We start from the raw sequence: 20,987 nt of genomic DNA, 5'->3' as shown, positions 1-20,987 counted from the left end.
TATAGTTCTGGAGCGGAGCGGCGTCTCTTTTTTGGACATGTGGCGTTTGACTTTGTGAAAGCTGCTTTTCTATGTAACATCGAAGGCGGATAATTCTGCAAGTATATAATCTACCCCTGAGGACATCTCGGTCCATTCTTCCATGTGGCGTCGACAATATCTTCTTCAGAACCCTATATCAACCTGGTCATAACGTACATAATCAGTATGAAACAAGGCCAATGTCATTCCCCGTTCTCTTTTAGGTTCTTCATGTGTCAAGCCTATTCAATTTACCCGTTCAACGGCGGGGTCTCGATTAAATTCTCAGTGCCGAGCTACCAGAATTTACCGATTGGCCAACGACCTCCCCCGAATGCATGGCCTTGGCTTCAAAATCCGGGGAAATCGGTTAATTGACGAATTTCATGCGATCATGCGGTCTCCAGGGATATTTGCCGTTGGAGCTTCGGGGCCCCAGGTTCTCCGCAACTCCACAGCTTCTCAGCTCCGTGGTTTGATGTTGAAGTCGAAATTTTTATTTAATAAGTCGAGCATGGCCCCCATTTTGCGGGGAATTATTCTTTGCTTTTTCCCTTGTGCTGGTAGCAAGTTCAAGGTCCACGAAGATACAAACTATTTCAAGCTTCAACTTCAGCTCCAACTCCTCCAACAAGAGCTTTACTCATTGAGTTCGGCTCCTATACTTGCGCCATCACTATCTGAGCCTATGATAAATACACCACATTCATCATGACCGAAGCTCAATTCCCATGTGATATTACATCCTGGCCCATGGAGAGTCTCGTTGATTTGCACATGGGACAACACGACGAGCTCAGCCCGCACCCTTTCATCGCCAGCGACTTTCCTCTGACAATGCAGGAGGGACTAGATCCCTCCTGGGCTGGCGAGCAGTTTAGCTGGGTGAACGAATACCCGATTAAATCGACCGCATTTCAACCATATCCGCAAATGTGGTATGATGCCGGCCTGGTGAGAGAGGACTGTGGAGGGACGAAAACCGATATCAGAAGGTAAATTACTTTACAACCTGCGCCTTTTGCCCAGAAACACCAAAAGTGCGAGGGAAAAAAAAAGAAAAAGAAAAGAAAGAGCGCATCCAGAACCTGGCTAACACGTGCAAACAGTTTCTCCCTCCACCAATCGCCCCAATCAACCCCCTTCCAAACCCCCGAGAATCCCCCGATGAACTCCCGCCCCGATTTCGAGCTCGCAACACAAAGAGCCCTCTTCATGACTCCCTCCCCCAAAGCCCTCGCCTTCCCCTACCCCGGATCTCCAAGTTCCGATCCCAACACATCCCCAGAACCAAGCCACGCCTCATCAAGCGTGTGGGAAGGCGAACCCGATCGCGAAGACGCCCAATACATGCAATTCGACTTCGGCCCGTCCGACTTCGGGGCCTCGGCATTAGACACCCAATATCAGCCTGGTCAGACCCACAGTCTCAGCTCCCCGCACCGTCGACACTCCGGAATCGACGAAGAGTGTCTCACACCACTAGAGATGCCGGATGGCAGTACTCGCATGACATCAAATTGGCTGCCCGTGGACCCTGATGCCGGCTTTGCGATTGGCTCTGCCACCATGGTGGATGAGGATGTTGCTGCGTTCCAGGACATGAAGCATGCGTTCTTCCCTGCGGTCCCCGCGGCTTGGTCGTATGATTGATGAGAGCGGTGATGCATTATTTTCGCGTTTTGCGACGAATTCTTAAACTTTTATCCGAGGCCCCCTCCACTCCTCCAGCGGCAGCTGGTGCTACGCCAGGAGCCGTTATTGTGCGGTACTGCCGTTGAGGAAGTTCTTGGCGCACTCGGCGATGACATTATGCCGCCGTGACCGCGCACTTTCCTCAGCTCCCGGGAATTCTTGATCAAATCTCTCATCCCAGGCTGTTGGATACGGGTGCGTACAGGATGCGGGTTGAATATAACTTCAAATAGCCCTGAGTTTGAGATAAAGGGCATCACAGCCAAGCATGGAATCCCGCCAAGAGCGGGGACCACGCGCCTTGGCCCGATTTCTACGCCATGGACTGGACAAGAAACGATGCCGTATGGACGGCGTATCTTGGTATTCGAGTTCATGCAATTGTTAACTGGCGGAAGTCGTCCAGGGACATGGAATCACGGCACTATAAAATTTATGACAAAATATTGTTATGCTTTATAGAAGTGAAAGAAGAACACAATCGGATCGATATATTTCTGCTATAGCCGGCCGTCAAGTGGTCTTTTCGACGTTTTGAGCTTTCAATGTCGTTAGTTCTGAGAATACACATTGTGCCTCCCACATCAATACCATCCACGACTCAATGAGTCATATTTATATCTCACTCCAATCCAACCAGACAGTAATCCCCTCCAGCTCCTCCCGATGCTCCATGTAATAAGCCTGACCCAACATGTGAAGCTTCCGGCGATCCGTCTTCTTAGACTTCGTGCGCGGAACTGTATCAATAAGGAGATACAGCGCAGGAACATAGTACTTCGGTAAGCTCTGGCGGACCGCCTCGCTCAGCGACTGAGTGAGCGCATGAACAGCGTGTCTCTCACTAATAGGATGGAACCCCATCTCTTCCACAGGACCTCTTTCCATGTTCATGGGGTTATTCGCCAGGTATAAATATACCGCAAGAATGGGATCACCCTGGCCATCAATAGCGCCGAGAACGTCCACGATGGCCGCATCGCCCGTAGACAGATTGCGTCGGAGAACGTACTCCACTTGCCCGGCTTCGACGCGCGCCCCGTCCAGCTTGAGCATGCTATCCTTGCGGCCCATCAGCTCGATCGTCCCGTCGTGGTTGTACCGGCCTAGGTCTCCCGAGCGATAGAGGCAGTGATTTGGTCTCTCGGGGTGCAGCTGCGCCATCCAGACTGGCGGTGCAGGTAGGAAGTTCTCCGATTTCCCAGAGACGTGGTCTAGATATCCCCTGGAGAGGTGAGGGCCCTCGATGAGGAGTTCGCCTACGGCTCCGACGGGCATCAGTTGGTCAGGGTTATCGGGATTGACGATCCAGATTGCACCGGTGGCAGGACGACCGACCACTGACCCGCGGCCCATTTCGAGATTGCGGTTGTATGCGCAGAGGGAGGCTACCTCACCCATGCCGTATTGATTCACCACCTGCACGCGGTCCAGCCATTTCGCCAGTACCGCGCTTGAGACTGGCTCCCCGCCGATACACATCATCTCCAGAGTTGGGACGCGGTCCGGCTCCATGTCGATCGCAACTGATGGTGTTATGAACATCATGTTCCCCTCCAGATCGTTCATGTCGTTCATCAGCGAGTCCATCGTCAGGGATCGAGTAGGAACGCAGCAGCACCCACCAGCCATGAGAGGTGCCAGGAAGTCATTGTTGCTGATGTCGAAGGTGTATGCATCGAATTGGAACATCCGGGTATGTGGTCCCATGCCCATGACTCGGATGTAATCCGTCAGTGCTGAAGCATAGCTACGGTGCTCCTGGACAATTCCTTTTGGTTTTCCCGTGCTGCCGGATGTGAAGAGCACAACGCAAGGGTCCGTGGGCGTGACGGTTGAACAAGGGACTGAGGTCACCAATGGTAAACCGGAAACGGAGGCCTCGCTGACCTCGAAGACAGTTTCGACCCGATCGGCAAATCTTTCCTTGTACCCGGCTGAGGTGAGCATGATCTTTATCTGGGTGCGTTCGAGGACAGATGTAAGATATGGTGGTGGATCACTGCCGTCAACGCAGATGTACGCACCGCCAGCCATGAGGACGGCCAGTCGGGCCACAACAGCCCAGGTGGATTTGTAGAAGGCGCAGGCCACATAGATGTTTGGTCCCACGCCTTGTCCTACTAGCGAATGTGCTAACCGAGAAGTCAAATCTTCGAGTTGTCGATATGTCAGATCCCCATCCCAAGAGCGAACGGCAGGAGCATCGGGGGTTGTCTTCGCGTGTTGTAAACACAGCTCATGTAACAAGGCATCATTTGCAGGGCCGATGCTTCCAGTGAATTGGGTAATCAGGGCACGATCTTGCGGGGAGCATAACTCGAGGCTGCCGATTGTCTGTCTGGAGGAGCCATCAATTGATGAGAGGGCCTGGTTGAAGCTGTCCAAGAGGCTGGTAGCTAATGGTAGCCCGATGCCAGTGTTTCCGACATCTAATCGGACATATAACCTATCGTTGGATGTATGTCGTATTGAAAGGCGGAGGCCGGTGAATGTCGAGTCTACCTCCGTTAACTCTCTTGCCGGTATGCCACAGCAGGCCTGGCATCCGCCCATGCATTCATCCTGACTATAGAGGATGCGCTTTGGCGCTTGCTTCTGGTATACGATTGTCACGTTGAAGCCGTCATGCTCACCGGTCTGGCCGTTGTGGATGTTCTCCGTACCTCCGGTCTGACATAGTGGGCCCAATGCTTCAATGCACTCGCGGAAGAGATCTCTCACGGTGTCATGAGGATCTACATGGATCTGGACGGTCGGCATTGAGCTGCCATGAGCTGCCTCGTCTATGTAGCATTGGCCCCTTTGATAGTCTTGACCAATGTATAGGGTTGTCGAGCAGGAGAATGCTCTGATTGTGCTAACCCAGGCCAATTGGAGTAGTCGCTGGATATGAATATCCGGATGTTCTTCCTGGGCACGTGGGGATGGATCGAGGGTATCGGCGAGATGCAGGAGTCGCCAAGGGCGTACCTTCAGGGCGAGGTCAACTCCATTGGTAGACGTACCATTGACTGCTATCTTTAATTGAGCAGTATTGGGCTGGGGAACAACGATTGTAGGTTCTAACAGAACAGGAGCCATACTGAAGATGAACTGCAACAAGTGCGGAGAAACAAATTAAAACAAATTATGAGGATTAGGGACTTTTCTGGCCTAAATGTACGGCGGTTTACACAGGGAGAGGCATGCAGAACCGGTCTCATTATGAACTTCTCCCTTGGCAACCTCTTTGTTGAAGCGGGCACTCAATAAGGCCTCGTTATTGACCCCACGGGCATCGATTGGGCAAATCATAGCCATCGGCAGGTTTTAGAGCTCGTAATATGTAGTCTGTGCAGCAGCGTCACTTTGTACCAGTGAAGTGTTTGCTCTGATGTGAGAGGTGTTGGTGTTTAGAAATGGGCTGCCTGAGCTCGCAGAGTGGGCAATTAGAGCCGGGGGGTTTGGGGTTGCTCTGCGAATCAGAATCCTCAATGAGATAGACGGAAAAAAGCAAGGGTTATAAAGTGCGCTTTGGCCAATCCAATATCGAAGATCAGCACTGATCTGCGTTGTTCTTTTTTGGCGTAAATAGTCAGCATTGGAGTAGCAGTAGTACGAAGTACGAACAGTCAGCTGCAGATGGAGTCAATGTACTCCGTACTCCGTAAGATATTAGGTGAGAATGAACCCGGGCAATTAAGACATATGTTGTGGATTATGTTCATGTAATTCATCAGCTAAAACTACAAAGATACAAAGAAACCCCACGTCCCCAGCAACGGAATCAGACATTCTGCATAACCCCAGGACGAACACCCTCGAGGATCGACGATAGCTCAGCCCAGAGTTTCTCACGCGCTTGGCGCCCCTCATCACTTCGCACAAAAGGTGAAAGTGCAGTGCTCTCCACATGTCCATCGGTCATATATGCACCATGGCTTTCGAGTCCAGCCGAAGCACCCGCCACGAGCGTTCGAGATCCAACCTCAGTGGATCGCGCCAATACCGCTTTCATCAGGGTTAACTTCCACCCAGACTCTCGTGTTAATTGCGAATGGCAGAAACCAGGGTTGAGCATGTTGATGACCACCTGAGATCCAGGCACTCGGCCCGCTAGTTCCTGTACAAGCAGTACCTGGAGCAGCTTCGATAATGGGTACCGCTCATGCATTTTCGCATTTGTTTGGTCGCTGACGAACTTCATTGGTCGGTCTTCCTTCCATTCTGTGAAATTCACCCATGCGTGCACCTCACTCACTACGAAGGTAAGTCGGGGCGTGCGCGATGGGTCCTTTTGCCGTGTCGCCTTCATGGTTGGCAGGATGAGGAGGCCGAGGAGTAGGGTGTTGATGACATTGACAGTGACGGTTCGCTCATAGCCCTCGGCGATACCAAACTGCTCTGTGGCAATTGCTGCATTTAGTATGGCTACATCGAGTTTGGGGAGCTGCGAGACGCGCTCGCTAAATGCAAGGACCGAGGCGTTGGAGGCTAGGTCGACCTCCCACACTTCACAGACGCCTAGACGGCCTGTGGACTTTTCAATGTCCTCTTTTGCTGCTTTTCCTGCAGCCACATTTCGAACAGCAAGGATCACTCGTGCTGCACCAAGTCGCGTGATGTGACGTGCAGCCTCTAGCCCTAAACCGACATTTGCGCCGGTGACGAGCGCCGTCTGGTCGGCGAAAGACTGTGTCGGATATTGGGGAGTAACGAGAAATTGCGAGTAAAGGAAACCCATGATGAATGAGGATTTGAATTGGTGATAAAGGAAAAGCCTCTAATTGAACGGAGAAGAGATGTTCTTAAATAGAGGGAAAAAATAGAAACGTCATGCTGGGCTGCCTGGCAACACGGAGATTAACGGGGTTAAGCAAGTCGACATGTTTTTTACTGATCTCCCGAGATCGGCATTAAACATTCTTATCACCGAACATAGAAGGACACTTTTGGGCACAAGACCAGAATTTATCATGGCAAAAAGGTGGATTTAGCCAGATAGCTTGGGTATATAGGCATGGACGCTAATAGCGGTATTGGATATGAGGCGATCACGACATCACATGAGTAGTTGGGTTATGTCCACTTCTCTTGCGCAATATGACTTGACAGACTTCTCTGAAGTGGTTCCGCTCTCGAAAACAGAGGCAACACATAGACGACCGCAATCCAACAATTCCAAAGTCGAAATGTCTGTTTATCCCCTTGAACAGAACGCACCACCAGAGTCCTGAAGGCCACCAGTGAAGCCAATACCATACTCACGGTGAACCAAAAAGATGAGACAGCCCAAAACATCGGACACCATACTCCCCAACAGAAGATGGGTATGGCAATGGTCCACCGCGCCGCAGTATCACCCCATACGAGAGGCACCGTTCGCCGACCGCGTTTAGCGTCGCCGGCTTGATCAGACATGTCCTGCAATTGAACGGTGGAGAAAATAATGCCTATGATGACAAGAAGCCACTGTCCCGACCACCCAAGCGGGTGAAGAGGTAGCAAAGAACCACCTAGGGCCACTTCCATCGCCCCCGACGCGAAACAGGTATATCCCAGTGCGTTGATAGTATTCCGAATGACCGGGTTCTTGTCCGCGCCACCCCAGTTATTGTACCACATCCCTAACCATATCAACGCCACGGAATGTCGGACTCCCCGGCGAATGCAAGGCTATATATCGGGGCAAACATGTATGAAATGAGCATGACTCGCGTTCCCCACTCGTGAGATATCCGGCCTCGAGGAAAGGGACGCCATGGCTTGTTCAAACTGTCCTCCGAAATGGCTTTTTGACCCCGTTGATTGCTGATGGCAAAAGGGATTAGGTTAATTAGAAGCCATGATAATGCCGCGAAAGCTCTCCCAATCCACTTTAGTGATTCGACGATGCTTTGCGGAGGACGGAGACCCCCTGCAACTTGTGGGTCGTATTTTGACGCGGCCCAGGCGTTTGTGATCCCGAAAATGGTACTTGGTACCACGATGGTTTTGAAATCACTGAAGACGAATAGCCAGAGAGTATACGAGTGGTACCACAGAGATGTCAATGCCCTTTGGACTATTAAGACATATCGGCTCATGACTGAAGGGTGTCGATGGTCCAATCGAGTCGGATGGTATATGATATACCTCTCGCGTTGGCCTTATTTCTATGTACGACACTCTGTTGAGTTTGACCCTTGGGGCCGGAACTTTGGAAATCGACGAAGACGCTCTAATAAGAGAGGAAAATAAGAAACCAAAGGTCGTAGACTTTTAAATGTCTCGGACAAGGCATACAACCTATGCTAAATAGCTGGCCAGATTTGGGGTAAAACTATCAAACATATTGGTTACCCAGATATCCGAAAAGCCTGAGTTTAGGTCATATATCCTCCGATGGCCGAGAATGACGAGCGTTGTCCAACGTTGTTTTGGTCTTCCTTTCGCTGCGACCTTGATACACACAGCCCAATCCAGAGCCACTGTGGCACTCGAAATGGACAAATCTACTCTCCAAAATATTCTGTTTGATCACCGTCATGCTATCTCCAGGGGCAGTTGCAATCATTGCGGGGCTACTGGCCCACCAGCTTGTCTTTATTCACGGAGAATGGCATCTTAAGGCCCCTACAGTCGTGGTTGTTCACCTTATTTCCGGCTGTTTATTATATGCGAACTATTTGTTTGCTGGAAGTCCTCGAGCCAGCTTGTTTCAGACAATATACTTAGCGACATGCTATCTGTCAGCACTATTCACAAGCATCACGGTATACCGACTCATATTTCATCGATTGAGACACTTTCCCGGTCCAAGTTTAGCCGCAGTGAGCAAATTATGGCATGTTTGGAAATGCCGTGATTCGCGTGGGCATCTCGTATTGCAGGCCTGGCATGAGAAATATGGGGAGTTTGTACGAACAGGTAGGATACATCGCAACCCAAGAAGTACTGCCGCATAAAATTGAGATTGAATGGTTAGGTCCGGCCGAAATTACCATATTCCACCCCGAGGCCTATGAGGCCATGGATGGTCCTGACAATCATAACACGCGCTCTGATTGGTACGACCTTCTATATCCTCGGATATCCTCAATCTTTACTCGCGACCGACAACTGCACCATGAACGGCGGAAAATGTGGGAGCAAGCCTTGAGCAGAAAAGGTCTGAATTTAATGGTCCACAATAGGTCAAAGACTGACACAGTCGTTCAGCATTGCCCCAGTATCATCGGCGGGTGGTGGAAAAGGTACGGACACTGACCAGCCTAGTTGCTTTAGAGCAATCACGCCCTGTTCTCATCAATGACCTCATGTATTTCTTCGCGTTTGACTCGATGGGTGATTTCGCCTTCAGCGAAGACTTCGGCATGATGAAGAACAAGAAGTGGCATTCGTCGATAGCGATGTTGCGCTCGGCGCTCACATTGCTGGGTCCCTTCAGTCCTGCGATATGGATCCCAAGACTGGGGTTTGCATTTATTCCTTCGCTGTGGAAGGTCCGGCATTGGTTTCATATGCTCGAGTTTTGTGACCAATGCATGGCTAGACGGATGAAGGTATTGGAACTATATCGGTGCGAGAACATTCGACTAACATGGAGCTAGAAAACACTCTCAGATCGCGATATTGCGTCTTGGTTCATTGAGGACCACGCCAAACACGGATCGGACCCCACGCGAGAGCGATGGTTAAGCGGCGATACTGCAACGCTGGTTGTAGCTGGGAGGTCAGTATGGCTGAACATCAATGAGGCAATGGACTGATAATCGTAGCGATACCACCGCTCCAAGCCTAACTCTTCTCTTCTATTTCCTCGCTCGCTATCCCATGCATGTTGAGAAGATATATGAAGAGATCCGCGGGGTTGACAGAGAGAACCCAGCTGCCCTGGCTACGTTGCCACATTTGACGGGGACTATAAACGAAGCAATGAGACTGCTTCCAGCAGTACTAACATTCAGCTCTCGAGTAACTCCACCAGAAGGACTAATGATAGATGGCACGTTTATCCCGGGGAATACTAAGATATGTGCACCACGCTACACAATCGGTCGACGTGAGAGACCCCGTATCGTTTCTTGGGTCAGAAATACTAATTTTAGATTTCAAGTTGAGACAGCATATGTCTACCCCCATGAGTTCATTCCCGAGCGGTGGTACAGCCAACCGGAGCTGATCAAGGATAAAAGGGCATTTGCTCCTTTTGGCGTCGGTAAGCTACAACCCTACCATTGATCCGTGTGGTCACTATCTTCCATGTGGCTAGTCGGGTGCACGGGGACATCAAGAGGCTCGTGTTCTGACTCGTTGTTTCAATAGGGCGTACGAGCTGTGTTGGCCGTCACTTAGCTCTTGCACAGATCCGACTTGTTACTGCTGCCTTGGTGTTCCATTATCGGATCACCTTTGCATCTGGAGAGAATAATGGCGAGGCCGTGGAACGGGATATGAAGGACCAGTTGACCGCGCAGCCTGGGGCTTGTCGACTTGTGTTCCAACGTCGGGTACAGGCAATGTGAACCGTGAACCGGGATGGGGGGGGCGGGGGGAGTGTGGAGGTAATATGGTAAATCATAATTTGCATTGATTTTCGATCGAGTTCTTTCAAAATCTCCCGCGGGAGGGTTTGAACTAGATACATCCTGCAGACAATGCCTATTCACTTTCCCCTACTCAGGTCGAAATCCCCAGGCAACGTGAATGTCAAATGTAACATAGCAACCAGATTGAATATCCGCATAAGCCTTCTGCTCCAGATCATCAATCTGCCGCATGGTGAGCGCTTCCGGTGATCCTCTAGCAGCATGAAGTCGTGCCCATCCGAACATAGCCCTCATCCCATTTGCAGTCAAGCGCGGGCGCGTGTCATACACCCGATCCGCAGAAACAGCCTCCGTATGGACATCTGTAAGACCCGCATTGCGCATCTCAGCTGCCAACCGATTCCAGCCATGCTCGAAGCGGGGTCTCATGGCCGTCAGGAACATCCAACCTATGGTAGTAGCAGCGCCTATCGTAGAATCAGGTCTACCGGGAAGGTGTCGAACATTAGTGAAGTCGCACTCTTCCCACTGCATAGCACCGCCAGGCTTTAGAAGCTTAGCAAGATTGCGAATAGTTCTTCCCCATTCGGATGCTGCCAAACCGGCGGCAATCAGTCGAACGTGCACGATGTCATACTGTCCCCAGAGGCTGACGGGAACATCCCTGCGGGCGTCGAGAATGTGCAGAGACACATTGCTGGGGAGGGTTCTGGAAGGTGGGTAGAGCGCGGTTGATATGTCATAGCCGTGTAAGATTGCGTCGGGCCACTTAAGGGCGAGGTCGCGCAGGAAGGCTGCAGTGCCGGTGGCGATGTCAGCAACTCGTGCTTGGGGATGCATTTTGACTCGAACGGACGGGTGCAGCAGGTAGCCGATGTTTCTGTGTCAGCAGGAGTCAGTATGGTTTGCTTGTGGACTGCTTCGCAACACAGGGCTTGGCGGGTTGGCTTACTCGGTGAGAAGATGGAATTGCTCGTCGAGTCTACCGAGTGGATGTTAGTATTTGGTGTTTTTCATTGGCTGCTGGTGAAATCTGACCTTTGCGCTTCGGTGGAATCTCGCTGCATATTCTCCGCGTATGTATCCCTGAGAAAGGACATCTTGGGCAGTGTACTTTGATTCAAACGGACGAAGGTCGATGTCTCGGAATGTACAAATAGGAAAGGATGCAGGGGGCTGCAGCGTATTGATGAAAAGAGTGTGGATTTCGATGTGACTGACCGAGTCACTCTACCCTTTGCCTCAAAACAACCTTGGAGGTTTGGTCTTCTCACTGCAGTTGCGATGGTCTGATCTGTGTACTTTCCCAGCTGACACTCTGCTGATCTCCGAATTGGAGGAAGTTCAGGTGAGAAAGTTCTCACGTTGTACGAAATGAAGCCTGCAGTGTTCATCGACACTTTCCGTATCAGACACTATTTGCATATGTCTAAATTAAACCATAACAGATTAGAAATGAGGTCTTTTAACGTGAAATGTCATTATTCCTCTCGACATCACACTTCCGCTATTAAGCCGCATCGTATATACCGAACAACTTTGTTTTATACTGTCAGAAATTGTCATTGCTGACTCTCTCAAATATGATCCACCTGAATCATCGCTCTCCGGTTCTGATTGTGTGGAGTTTGATATTTTTCTTCATTGCTGCAGTGGCTGTTGCACTTCGAGTTGCCTCTACACATATTCGACGTCGGGGCTTGAAGAGCCATGACTATCTTGTGTTTTTCTCGCTTGTATGTTTGACTGGCTACGTGGTGGACATGCTGATTGGTAAGTTGAACTAACTAACTTACAACGCGGCAAAGAGGGCTAATGCGTCATATCAGGGGCTACCACAGCTGGCTATGGCGGACATACAGCGACCATGGCTGTACAAAACCCGGGGGAGTTGGTTAGCGCATTGAAGGTACTTGCTCTGTCTCCTTGAGCGTTCATGGAGGTATTAATTTATGTAGATCTTCTGGGCATCCGAATGGTTGTGGGCAACTTCGACAGTTTGCTTCAGACTCGCTATCCTCCTTTTATATATCGAGATCTTCCCAGGGAATCAAAAGTTCTTTTGGTGTGCGACTGGCGTGGGATGCCTTGTCTTCCTATACTGGGTCTCTGCGGTCTTGACCATTGCGTTGCTCTGTCGGCCAGTGGCCTACAACTGGGATCGCACTATTCCAGGCACTTGTGGGGACGTTTTGAAGATACAGTATGCATCTGCAGGATTCAACATGGGCATTGACTTGGGAGTCGTGTTGCTGCCGCTCCCTATTGTCTGGCGCCTGCAAATGTCGAGTCGCAAAAAGACTGGTGTCACTGCCTCTTTCGCCATAGGCATCCTGTAAGCCGCCCGCGAGCTGAGTCCCTTTGCATATTCAGTTGCTGACCGCTAGTAGAACGGCCGGTATCAATCTTGGCCGGATTATTCAGACCAAGCTGTGCCCTGCTGACGACCTGGTCTACTGCCTCAGAGACTCGTCTATTTTTATCATGGCAGAAATGACGGCTGGGATCTTGGTTTCCTGTGTTCCGACGTTTGGGCCCCTATTGTTTCGCAGGCGAAACGTACATCCGGCCCAACCACGCGATTTGCCCACAATTGGGTCAGCTCGAATCCGCCGTCGGCCGGCAAAATTCGATTCTCTCCTTTCCACGCTTGACCATAGTCACAATGATGGTGAAGAGCGAGGCCAGACAAAGGAAGCGGACCATGCCAGGGCTGGGGCTGAGAAAGAACCTCCAGAGACAGGCATCTTAGTGACACGCGACCTGGATGTGCATAGTCTGAACGTGCTTCCTCGAGTGTCGGAGAATTCTACTGTTTGAAACGCGGATATTCTTGTCTCAGAGTGAGGCATTCTGAGATGCACGTTCCCGGGAGATCTGCACGGCTCCACAAGAAGGAATTGCCCAAGTGGACTTTTTGACAACTCCAGACCTGGCAACGCAGACCTGGCAACGCGCAAGGATGCAGATGCTTATGCTCCGTAATGCATGTCAGATTTGTACCACTTGGGTGAGTCCGAGCCGTTTGTACTGGTCGTTTTACTATTGAAGTTAGTTTGAGAATACATTAAACCAATTAATTGGATCAGATTTGTCTGGAGTCATAACCATCGGAGCATAGATAGCCTTGGATTATATTTTCGCCAGGCATCAAGACGATATAAGGCTGTCAGACCACGTGCGGGGAACCCGACTTTCTTTTGCCTCAAGTCTCCCACCTTCACAACTCACCATGGTCTCCAAGTCTTTTACGGTTGTGGTCTGTCATGGCTCCTACCATACCCCGGCCCCATATCAACCTCTTGTCGATGCCTTGACTGCGAATGGAATCGAAACCTATTGTCCCCAGCGGCCGACGTGTGATCTCAGTCAGCTCAATGTCGGCAACCCCAACAACCCGGATTTCGATCGCAGGGCTCCCCCGGGAGGCTACCCTCTCCCTGCAGATGACGCGGCAGAGGTTGGGCTGTTGCTCGACAAGTTGATTGCACAGGGCAAGTCGGTACTACTCGCAGGACACTCTTCCGGTGGTTGGGTCGCCGCTGAGGCTGCACAATATTCTCGCCAAGCTCCCGTCCGTGCAAAGGAAGGAAAGATGGGTGGTGTGATTGGGATCTTCTTCATCGGGGCATTTATTGTTCCGCAAGGCCAATCAGTACACTCATTCTTTCAGCCCCCGGACGGAAAGGTTGTTGTGCCTCCATTTATGCGATTCCATGTGGGTTTGACAATGAACCAGCTTATGTCGAATACTGACCATCAATGATAGAAACATGGCATCAGTGGCCTCGGGACCATGGTTGACCCTGAACATTACCTGTTCAACGACCTTGCCCCAGAAACCGCGAAGAAGTGGGCAAGCACGTTGACAGCAGCTCCCGTTATGAATAGTCCCCTGACCCACAATCCCTATGATGTTCTGCCGTGCGCCTATCTTGTGTTAGAGAAGGATCGTACATTGCCAAAGGAGTATCAGGAAGGAATGGCGGCAAGCCAGAGCAAGCCGTTCACGATCTACCATGCGCCATGCGGTCACTCGCCGCACCTTAGTTGGACAAATGAGCTTGCGGGGAAGATAGAGGATTTTGGAAAGGAAGTCCTAACTGAAAGCACGTCATATTAAGTGATATCCAGAAATGAAACTCTCTTCAAAATATATAAAGAGCCCATATGAGTTACACTTGAACAATCCCAAGGTCTGACGAATGGGAAGGTGAGGGTTTGTGCAACGGCACCTCCCATTCGAGGTCAAACACTTTCCCTTTCCCACTTCCTCACTTCTTCATTTCTTCGTCTCTTCAACATTTCCAACCATTTCCCATCACTCCTTCCATTGCAGCCATGGATACCCCTCGCTATGTATTCGGCGCCCAAGGATTCGGTGTGGCCTGGACAGCTGACAATGTCGACCACCTCATGAATAGTCTCAGAGAGGCTGGAATCCATCAATTCGACACGGCCGCCCTGTACCCCGCAACAAATCCTGGTGAATCTGAAGAGCTACTAGGTAAAAAGAAGCCAGAGAATGCCATCATCGATACGAAGATCCTCTTCATTGGCGATGACTCTTTGTCCTTCAAAAACCTGGGAGCCTCTATCCAGGCCAGTTTGGAGCGTCTGCAAGTCAAGAAGGTGAGAGGAAGACGTAAATGGGCTGTGAGTAAGGCTAATATTGGTGATTTAATCTAGATCCACACCCTCTACGCCCATGCCCCGGACCGCAAGACCCCCATTCCTCTACAAGCTGCACACTTTGACCATTACTATCGTAAGGGGTACTTTGAAAGGCTGGGCCTGTCCAACTACAGCCCATCTGCGATCCGCGCCTGGATGGAAATCGCAGTAGAGGAAAACCTGATTATGCCTTCCGTTTATCAAGGTCAGTACAATGTCTTCTGTCGAGGCTACGAGGATGAGCTTTTCCCCGTACTTCGCGAGTTCGGCATTGACTTCGAAGCGACTTCGCCGTTGGCAGGTGGATTCCTCACCGGAAAGCTTTCCTATTCACCATCGCCTGAACAGCTGGAGGGCACCCGTTTCGAAGTTGGAGAGGGTAACATGCTTGGGGCAGTTTACCGCATGTGGTACGATCAGCCCATCTATCACCAAGCGATGCGAAGGTTGGACAATATTGGTCAAAGGCTACAGACTACGGGTGCCCAATGTGCCATGCGTTGGCTGCTTTTCCACTCCAACCTCAAGGATCCCGACCGAATCGTTATCGGACCAAGCACTCTAAAGCAGCTTCAAGACTATGTCGACGCCCGGAAGGCGGGACCGCTTCCAGCAGCCGCAACAGTCGAGATCAATGCACTTTGGCCGACCCTGAAAGAAGTTGCCGCCACGATTATTGAGAAGGGGTGGTGGTCTCTCTGATTGATATGTTCAACTTCTGGGTGATCATGACCCAGTTGATCATGAAAAGAAACTCCAATGAGGTGATAAGTTATTCATAAGCGGCAGGCTAGACCTCGGGACCTCCTGTAGGCATGCTGTCGTCCAGCTAAGACTTGAGTCCACAAATAAAAGCAAATTACATACAACGCTATCTCCTAGTTCCTTATCATATGTATTCCCTGCTGCCCTCTAATCCCTTTGTGACCTACACAATCGCGCATTCTCATCCACCGTCCAAGCCTCACTACCCACAGCCTTAAAAGCGTAGAGCATATTGTGAGGATCATACTTTCTCTTAATCTCTAGTAGGTTGTCGTAGTTGTCCCCATAAAACACCTGCTGCCAGTCCCTTTGGTTTGGGTCGGGTTCGTTCAAATATGCACCACCCCCAGGTGTCAACTCTTCCAGTGGTGGCATAAGTTCATCAGTAATGAGCTTCTTGCGAGCAACATTGCCATTCCAGTCAGTATAGTCGAACGGCCTATATCAAGGTTAATAAAGGCTTGCCTAACCCCGAATGGGACTGGGAACAGCAGACATACGCCCCAATTACGACATTCATCAACGCATCTCGCCAAGCTGGATTGACACTGTTGTCCGGATATGCAACTCTCGACGAGTTCACCATAACTCCTGAAATGAGGAATCCGGCGTTTCTTTCGACAATATTACGGAAGATGGTGTTCAGATCGGGCAGGTCTTGTTCGACTACGGACCTTGGAATAAGCCGACCACCGGGAAGTTGATCGGTTATGTTAATCGGCGGGCTCATCGTCTGGTAGGCATCGTAGTATGTAGGGAAATCGTCCACATAATATGCTGTTCACTCTCTGTCAGCGTCCTCTCCACTTTTGTGTGTTCTTCACTTACTGTACTGTATCTTGTTTTGTTCGAGGAATGCAATCAAAGGTCTAAAAAGAGAATTGGAAAGCGTCGCTGTACCTCCAGGAATGGTCGTAGGCGTTGTTGACAGTGTCGTGTTCGTTAACCACCAAATACTCGTACCTCCAGCATCCCCGATCGACGGAAGAATCGATACAAACATGGCGACCGCTGTAAAGAATGTATCTCGAGATACGCCGGTTTCGGAGAATGTCAAGTTACCCGATGTCGTCGGCAGCTCGGGGTAGGCCTTGCTCGTCATCGACACAACAACACCATATGTCCCTCCCCCTCCACCCGACAAAGCCCAGTATAGGTCTGGGTAATTCGTTGGCGACGCGGTCACCAGCTTCCCGTTTGTGAGAACAATCTCCCATTCCAGGACCTGGTCAGCCGCGAGCCCAACATGCGACACTAGTTGGCCATGCCCGCCGCCTTGCGAATATCCACCCGCCAATCCGACGGTTGGACAGTTGCCGCCCACGATAACAAGTCCAGCTCTGTAAGCCGCATCGCTGGCTTCAAAGGATTGGACTCCAGCTCCCATCTTCATGGCCTTGCCGGAATAGGTTGGTGAGTCATAGTCCACAATGGAAATATCTTTCATGTAATGCATCCAGATCGCCAGCCCTCCAGCTCCAGTAGACTTCCCAAGCAGGTCATGTCCAGTATTACGGATGACAAGACGGATATTGTGACGAGCTGCAAAATGAATGGTTTTCTGGACATGTGCAGCATCTGTCGCATTCACGGTGTACTGGACATAGTTCCCGATCGTGCAAGGTGAAGTCTTGGACGAGAAGGCATTGCAGCTTAAGTTGGTGTACATTGGCGCCATAATTGACGAGGAGCTTTCATAGTGCGTTTCTGGGAATCCCCAAGTGGACTGGAGTTGCGCGCATTGCGATTGATTGTACGGTGTGAACGTGTCGATGTGACAGACGCTGGCAATTGGGACTGTTGCAATCAAGTTCCCATTCACTGTTTTGTTGAATCGGGCCCATAGTTGGTCCTCGGGCCAGCAGGGATCTTGTGGCATGCAACGACAGGCATGGGGACTTGTGTCGTCTGCAGCCGAAAGCCCGCAAAGCTGAGCTGCGACGAGAAGGACAGCTAAATAGAGCCGCCTCCGGGCGGGACAGGGGCTTGCCATTGTGATACTCGACTTCACTTAGTGTTCCTGCGAGCAGATAGATTATATACCTGTAGCGAAGACATAGCCCCAGGAATATGCTATTTCCTGCAAAGTGATTCAGCCTTGCACTCGAAACAACGTGCACTGCATATCAGACATACGGCGGCCGAAGACGGCCAATTTTGAACATGGGCTTTCTGCCACGCAGAAAGTTAGTATTCGGCGCGAATGGACGCCTACGATACAAAGTTGTACGTTATGAAAGGTTGAACCACTAGCGGTGAAAATAATATTCGTATTAATAGGCATTGTCCAAATTGGCCGTTTCTGACTGCCGTAGCGAGAGGATAGATGCTGAAATATCACATCACTTCTCACGCATATGCAGCTGTGACCCCAATTCTGAGTCAGTGGAGCTGGGGGCCTGGTTTCAGATTCAGGAATAAGACACTCGGCTCATCTTAGGTGGCATGAGAGAGCCTCTCGTCAAAGTTGGAGTGCCTAAAGTTGGCGTAACCAAGTATGGAGTGATACATATCACTTTTAGAGACGCTGGAGTCAGATTCTATTACTATAGGATATATGTATAGCACCTTATATTGCTGCAAAGGTAAACGGCTAGAGCATGATATAATGACCCCTAGTCCTATGAAACAAACCTAGAAGCATTAAGACACAACCACTTGATACGACCAAGGAGCTGGGATTGTTGAAGCCTCCGGGGGCGTGGTTAGAGGCAACGGGATTCGTGGAACTTTGAAAGAGTAGTTCCAGACTGGCTAGGCTACTTCGGAGTGGTGGCATCTTAGTTTCTGGCAATGAAAAGGTGGCCGCCATTCTGCCTCGGGGGACGCCCAGGCGTCGATAGATTCTCAAAACGAACCGAGAAATTTGTGTACACTCAGGTATGTATGAAATAGACAATGCATGCTAGTTTCGAATCAAGATGAATAGGTAGAGAATAATGCAGGCACATGGTCACAGAACAGGGCTGGTGTACACCTCAATAGAAGCCTTTTTCACGGTATTACGCCATCCAGGAAAGCGCGCCCGTGGGACAATCGAAATCCGATCGCCTGGTTGGAGATTTTGCATCCAGCGTGGTTTCTGGTCGCCGTTGTACGTAATCCGGTGATGCATGGTTTCGCCTCCAGCGTGAACATTGGTCGCCAGACGTAGGTCCTCGTCTTTGGAGGTATCATCTCGGCCCGGTGACCTTTCAATACCAAGCTCGAACCACGTCCAAGAGTTTCTGAATGTACCATGATCTTCGCGATAGCTGCTCCATCCTTGATCATGGCTCCAGATGTTGATTCTGATCTCTCGAACGGGAAATCGCTCGCCTTGGACGGGCTCAGATGTCAAGTATGGAGTTCGATCGCGACAGTCAGGTTCAGTATATTCTATTCTGTCTTCTCTGTGGACGGCAGATAACACCCAGTATCCTGCAAATTCTAGAACGTCCAGGACGAGTTCAGATGGCAACTTTTGGCGGAGAATGTTGAAGCTCTCGACGGCATCTGCTGAGTTCCTTGGGTAATACATTGGGTTTTCTTCAGGGGATGAAGGTTCATGTCGGAGAGAGTTAACGTCTTCCGATGCTGTGGAGTATGAGGATCCCATGGTGACTAGAAGAGGTGATGTGGTTAGGCCAGGGGTGCGCCCGATTAGATCGGCCACGCGTGGCTTGGCATGATCGAGCTGTGGCTATGCAGGATCACGAGGATCCCGAGGATGGCGAGGAACGGGGCATAATTCTTCCCAGCGTCTCGGCCACGTAACGACTTAATGTTGGGCAATGAAAACACGTGTTTATGGTTTTTCAAGTCGTAGATCCGGAAAGAAATGACGGCCTGCCGGTTCGGTTGGCTTATACACAATGATATATATGGTACATTACAACAATATATAACCGCCATACGCAGCGGTATAACGGCCAGGGTTCAAAACTCGCTTTTTGGGGGTGTTGATGCCTGAATGCCTCACTTTGAAACGGCAGAAAAATTAAGATACCTGAATTACTATTACATATGCCTTAATAAGCAAAGTACGCTGTTTCTGCTGACGTTATAGGGTTATTATAAAATGAAGCCTTTTTCTCCCATACAGATCCATACATCTCCATTTTTCAGATGGTTTACCCTCTCCAGCATGAAAATGAAGCTTTTGTCTCCCATACAAATCCATGCATCTCCCGTTTTTGGCATGGTTTACTCTCTCCATATATGAAAATGAAGCCTTTTTCTCCCATACAAATGCATACATCTCCATTTTTGGGGAGGTTTACCCTCTCCATATATGAAAATGAAGCCTTTTTCTCCCATACAAATGCCGTATCTCCCATTTTTGGGGAGGTTTACCCTCTCCATATATGAAAATGAAGCCTTTTTCTCCCATACAAATGCATACATCTCCATTTTTGGCATGGTTTACTCTCTCTCTCCAGCATGAAAATGAAGCCTTTTTCTCCCATACAAATGCCGTATCTCCCATTTTTGGGGAGGTTTACCCTCTCCAGCATGAAAATGAAGCCTTTTTCTCCCATACAAATGCATACATCTCCATTTTTGGCATGGTTTACCCTCTCCAGCATGAAAATGAAGCTTTTTCCCATTGATTTCCTAGTTACAAATCCACATATTTATCTAACCCTCCGTCTCCGCTGGCTCCGCCGAGGTGTGGTAACCGGAGATCTAGCCCGCTTCCGCCTCACCGGCTCCGACCTCACCGGCTCTGTATCCACTAACTCTGCGTCCACTGGCTGTACACCTACTAAAGTAGCCACTTCAGTAGGTGCTGGACTTGGTGTAGTTATATGGAAAGGGGCCTCATCCTCCCATAGATCAGCCTCAAATGAATAGGTATCTTTATACCGCTTCACAACCATATGGAGCTTCGCCTTCCGACCTAGAAGCCTATCAACAAGCTCCTTCACAGTACCATCAAAGGAATCATCCACTCCTGATATCCATCGAGGACTATATTTCCCCTTCGCGTACTGCATCTCCTTAGCAAAGTAGCACTTGTCCGTCCACCCTAGCTTAAAATCAACGATACTCGGTAGCGCTGTAATAAAGTAATCCCTCGTAAAGCTATCGATATTCAAGACCGTTTGTTCAGGACGAAGGTTGACCGAAACTGAAGCTATAAAGTAATGATTAGCTTTTGCTTCTAGGTTATATAGTAAATACATACCATCCGGAATTGGATTTGTCTCTCCTAGTTTCTCCTAGAGATAGAAAATCACTATCATAGTGATTTGTTTACTCGCCTCTTCAGCGGCTTTCCGAGCTTCCTCTGCCTCCTTAAACTTCTTAGTATAAGCAAGGCGGTTTCCGCTGACT

At 50.0% G+C, this 20,987-nt stretch overlaps 12 protein-coding genes across 12 annotated transcripts; 5 read left to right on the top strand and 7 right to left on the bottom strand.

Moving 5' to 3' along the window:
- Positions 1-732: 732 nt before the first annotated feature.
- N7489_009917 (uncharacterized protein) lies at positions 733-1,674 on the top strand (the record flags this gene model as incomplete). The annotated part of the gene is made up of 2 exons (XM_056715666.1): positions 733-1,016; positions 1,131-1,674. 2 exons carry the CDS (start codon positions 733-735, stop codon positions 1,672-1,674), a joined length of 828 nt encoding a protein of 275 aa, XP_056563288.1.
- Positions 1,675-2,331: 657 nt separating this feature from the next.
- Positions 2,332-4,800, bottom strand: N7489_009916 (non-ribosomal peptide synthetase; the record flags this gene model as incomplete). Its single annotated transcript, XM_056715665.1, has 1 exon — positions 2,332-4,800. One exon carries the CDS (start codon positions 4,798-4,800, stop codon positions 2,332-2,334), a length of 2,469 nt encoding a protein of 822 aa, XP_056563287.1.
- Positions 4,801-5,485: 685 nt separating this feature from the next.
- Positions 5,486-6,442, bottom strand: N7489_009915 (putative short-chain dehydrogenase/reductase family protein; the record flags this gene model as incomplete). Its single annotated transcript, XM_056715664.1, has 1 exon — positions 5,486-6,442. One exon carries the CDS (start codon positions 6,440-6,442, stop codon positions 5,486-5,488), a length of 957 nt encoding a protein of 318 aa, XP_056563286.1.
- Positions 6,443-6,777: 335 nt separating this feature from the next.
- N7489_009914 (UbiA family prenyltransferase) lies at positions 6,778-7,461 on the bottom strand (the record flags this gene model as incomplete). The annotated part of the gene is given in 2 exon segments (XM_056715663.1): positions 6,778-7,374; positions 7,393-7,461. 2 exon segments carry the CDS (start codon positions 7,459-7,461, stop codon positions 6,778-6,780), a joined length of 666 nt encoding a protein of 221 aa, XP_056563285.1.
- A 1,125-nt stretch (positions 7,462-8,586) lies between these two features.
- N7489_009913 (cytochrome P450) lies at positions 8,587-10,205 on the top strand (the record flags this gene model as incomplete). Its single annotated transcript, XM_056715662.1, has 6 exons — positions 8,587-8,848; positions 8,899-9,242; positions 9,291-9,412; positions 9,459-9,742; positions 9,797-9,898; positions 10,006-10,205. The coding sequence occupies 6 exons, from the start codon at positions 8,587-8,589 to the stop codon at positions 10,203-10,205; spliced, it is 1,314 nt and encodes a 437-aa protein (XP_056563284.1).
- Positions 10,206-10,355: 150 nt separating this feature from the next.
- Positions 10,356-11,329, bottom strand: N7489_009912 (uncharacterized protein; the record flags this gene model as incomplete). The annotated part of the gene is made up of 3 exons (XM_056715661.1): positions 10,356-11,109; positions 11,182-11,211; positions 11,268-11,329. 3 exons carry the CDS (start codon positions 11,327-11,329, stop codon positions 10,356-10,358), a joined length of 846 nt encoding a protein of 281 aa, XP_056563283.1.
- A 483-nt stretch (positions 11,330-11,812) lies between these two features.
- On the top strand, positions 11,813-13,049 carry N7489_009911 (uncharacterized protein; the record flags this gene model as incomplete). Its single annotated transcript, XM_056715660.1, has 4 exons — positions 11,813-12,002; positions 12,059-12,138; positions 12,188-12,564; positions 12,620-13,049. 4 exons carry the CDS (start codon positions 11,813-11,815, stop codon positions 13,047-13,049), a joined length of 1,077 nt encoding a protein of 358 aa, XP_056563282.1.
- Positions 13,050-13,461: 412 nt separating this feature from the next.
- Positions 13,462-14,352, top strand: N7489_009910 (alpha/beta hydrolase; the record flags this gene model as incomplete). The annotated part of the gene is made up of 2 exons (XM_056715659.1): positions 13,462-13,947; positions 13,999-14,352. 2 exons carry the CDS (start codon positions 13,462-13,464, stop codon positions 14,350-14,352), a joined length of 840 nt encoding a protein of 279 aa, XP_056563281.1.
- A 218-nt stretch (positions 14,353-14,570) lies between these two features.
- On the top strand, positions 14,571-15,605 carry N7489_009909 (aldo/keto reductase family protein; the record flags this gene model as incomplete). Its single annotated transcript, XM_056715658.1, has 2 exons — positions 14,571-14,861; positions 14,919-15,605. 2 exons carry the CDS (start codon positions 14,571-14,573, stop codon positions 15,603-15,605), a joined length of 978 nt encoding a protein of 325 aa, XP_056563280.1.
- Positions 15,606-15,815: 210 nt separating this feature from the next.
- N7489_009908 (FAD-dependent oxidoreductase) lies at positions 15,816-17,661 on the bottom strand (the record flags this gene model as incomplete). Its single annotated transcript, XM_056715657.1, has 3 exons — positions 15,816-16,107; positions 16,169-16,445; positions 16,497-17,661. 3 exons carry the CDS (start codon positions 17,659-17,661, stop codon positions 15,816-15,818), a joined length of 1,734 nt encoding a protein of 577 aa, XP_056563279.1.
- Positions 17,662-18,621: 960 nt separating this feature from the next.
- N7489_009907 (uncharacterized protein) lies at positions 18,622-19,266 on the bottom strand (the record flags this gene model as incomplete). The annotated part of the gene is made up of 1 exon (XM_056715656.1): positions 18,622-19,266. One exon carries the CDS (start codon positions 19,264-19,266, stop codon positions 18,622-18,624), a length of 645 nt encoding a protein of 214 aa, XP_056563278.1.
- A 1,070-nt stretch (positions 19,267-20,336) lies between these two features.
- N7489_009906 (uncharacterized protein) lies at positions 20,337-20,896 on the bottom strand (the record flags this gene model as incomplete). The annotated part of the gene is given in 4 exon segments (XM_056715655.1): positions 20,337-20,376; positions 20,391-20,787; positions 20,839-20,872; positions 20,891-20,896. 4 exon segments carry the CDS (start codon positions 20,894-20,896, stop codon positions 20,337-20,339), a joined length of 477 nt encoding a protein of 158 aa, XP_056563277.1.
- Positions 20,897-20,987: the final 91 nt, after the last annotated feature.

This window comes from Penicillium chrysogenum (assembly GCF_028827035.1).
Source record: "Penicillium chrysogenum strain IBT 35668 chromosome Unknown utg000005l_segment0_segment0, whole genome shotgun sequence".
NCBI classification, from domain to species: Eukaryota; Fungi; Ascomycota; class Eurotiomycetes; order Eurotiales; family Aspergillaceae; genus Penicillium; species Penicillium chrysogenum.
The sequence above is the reverse complement of the archived record's forward strand: the minus strand, read 5'-3'. Positions and strand labels throughout refer to the sequence as shown.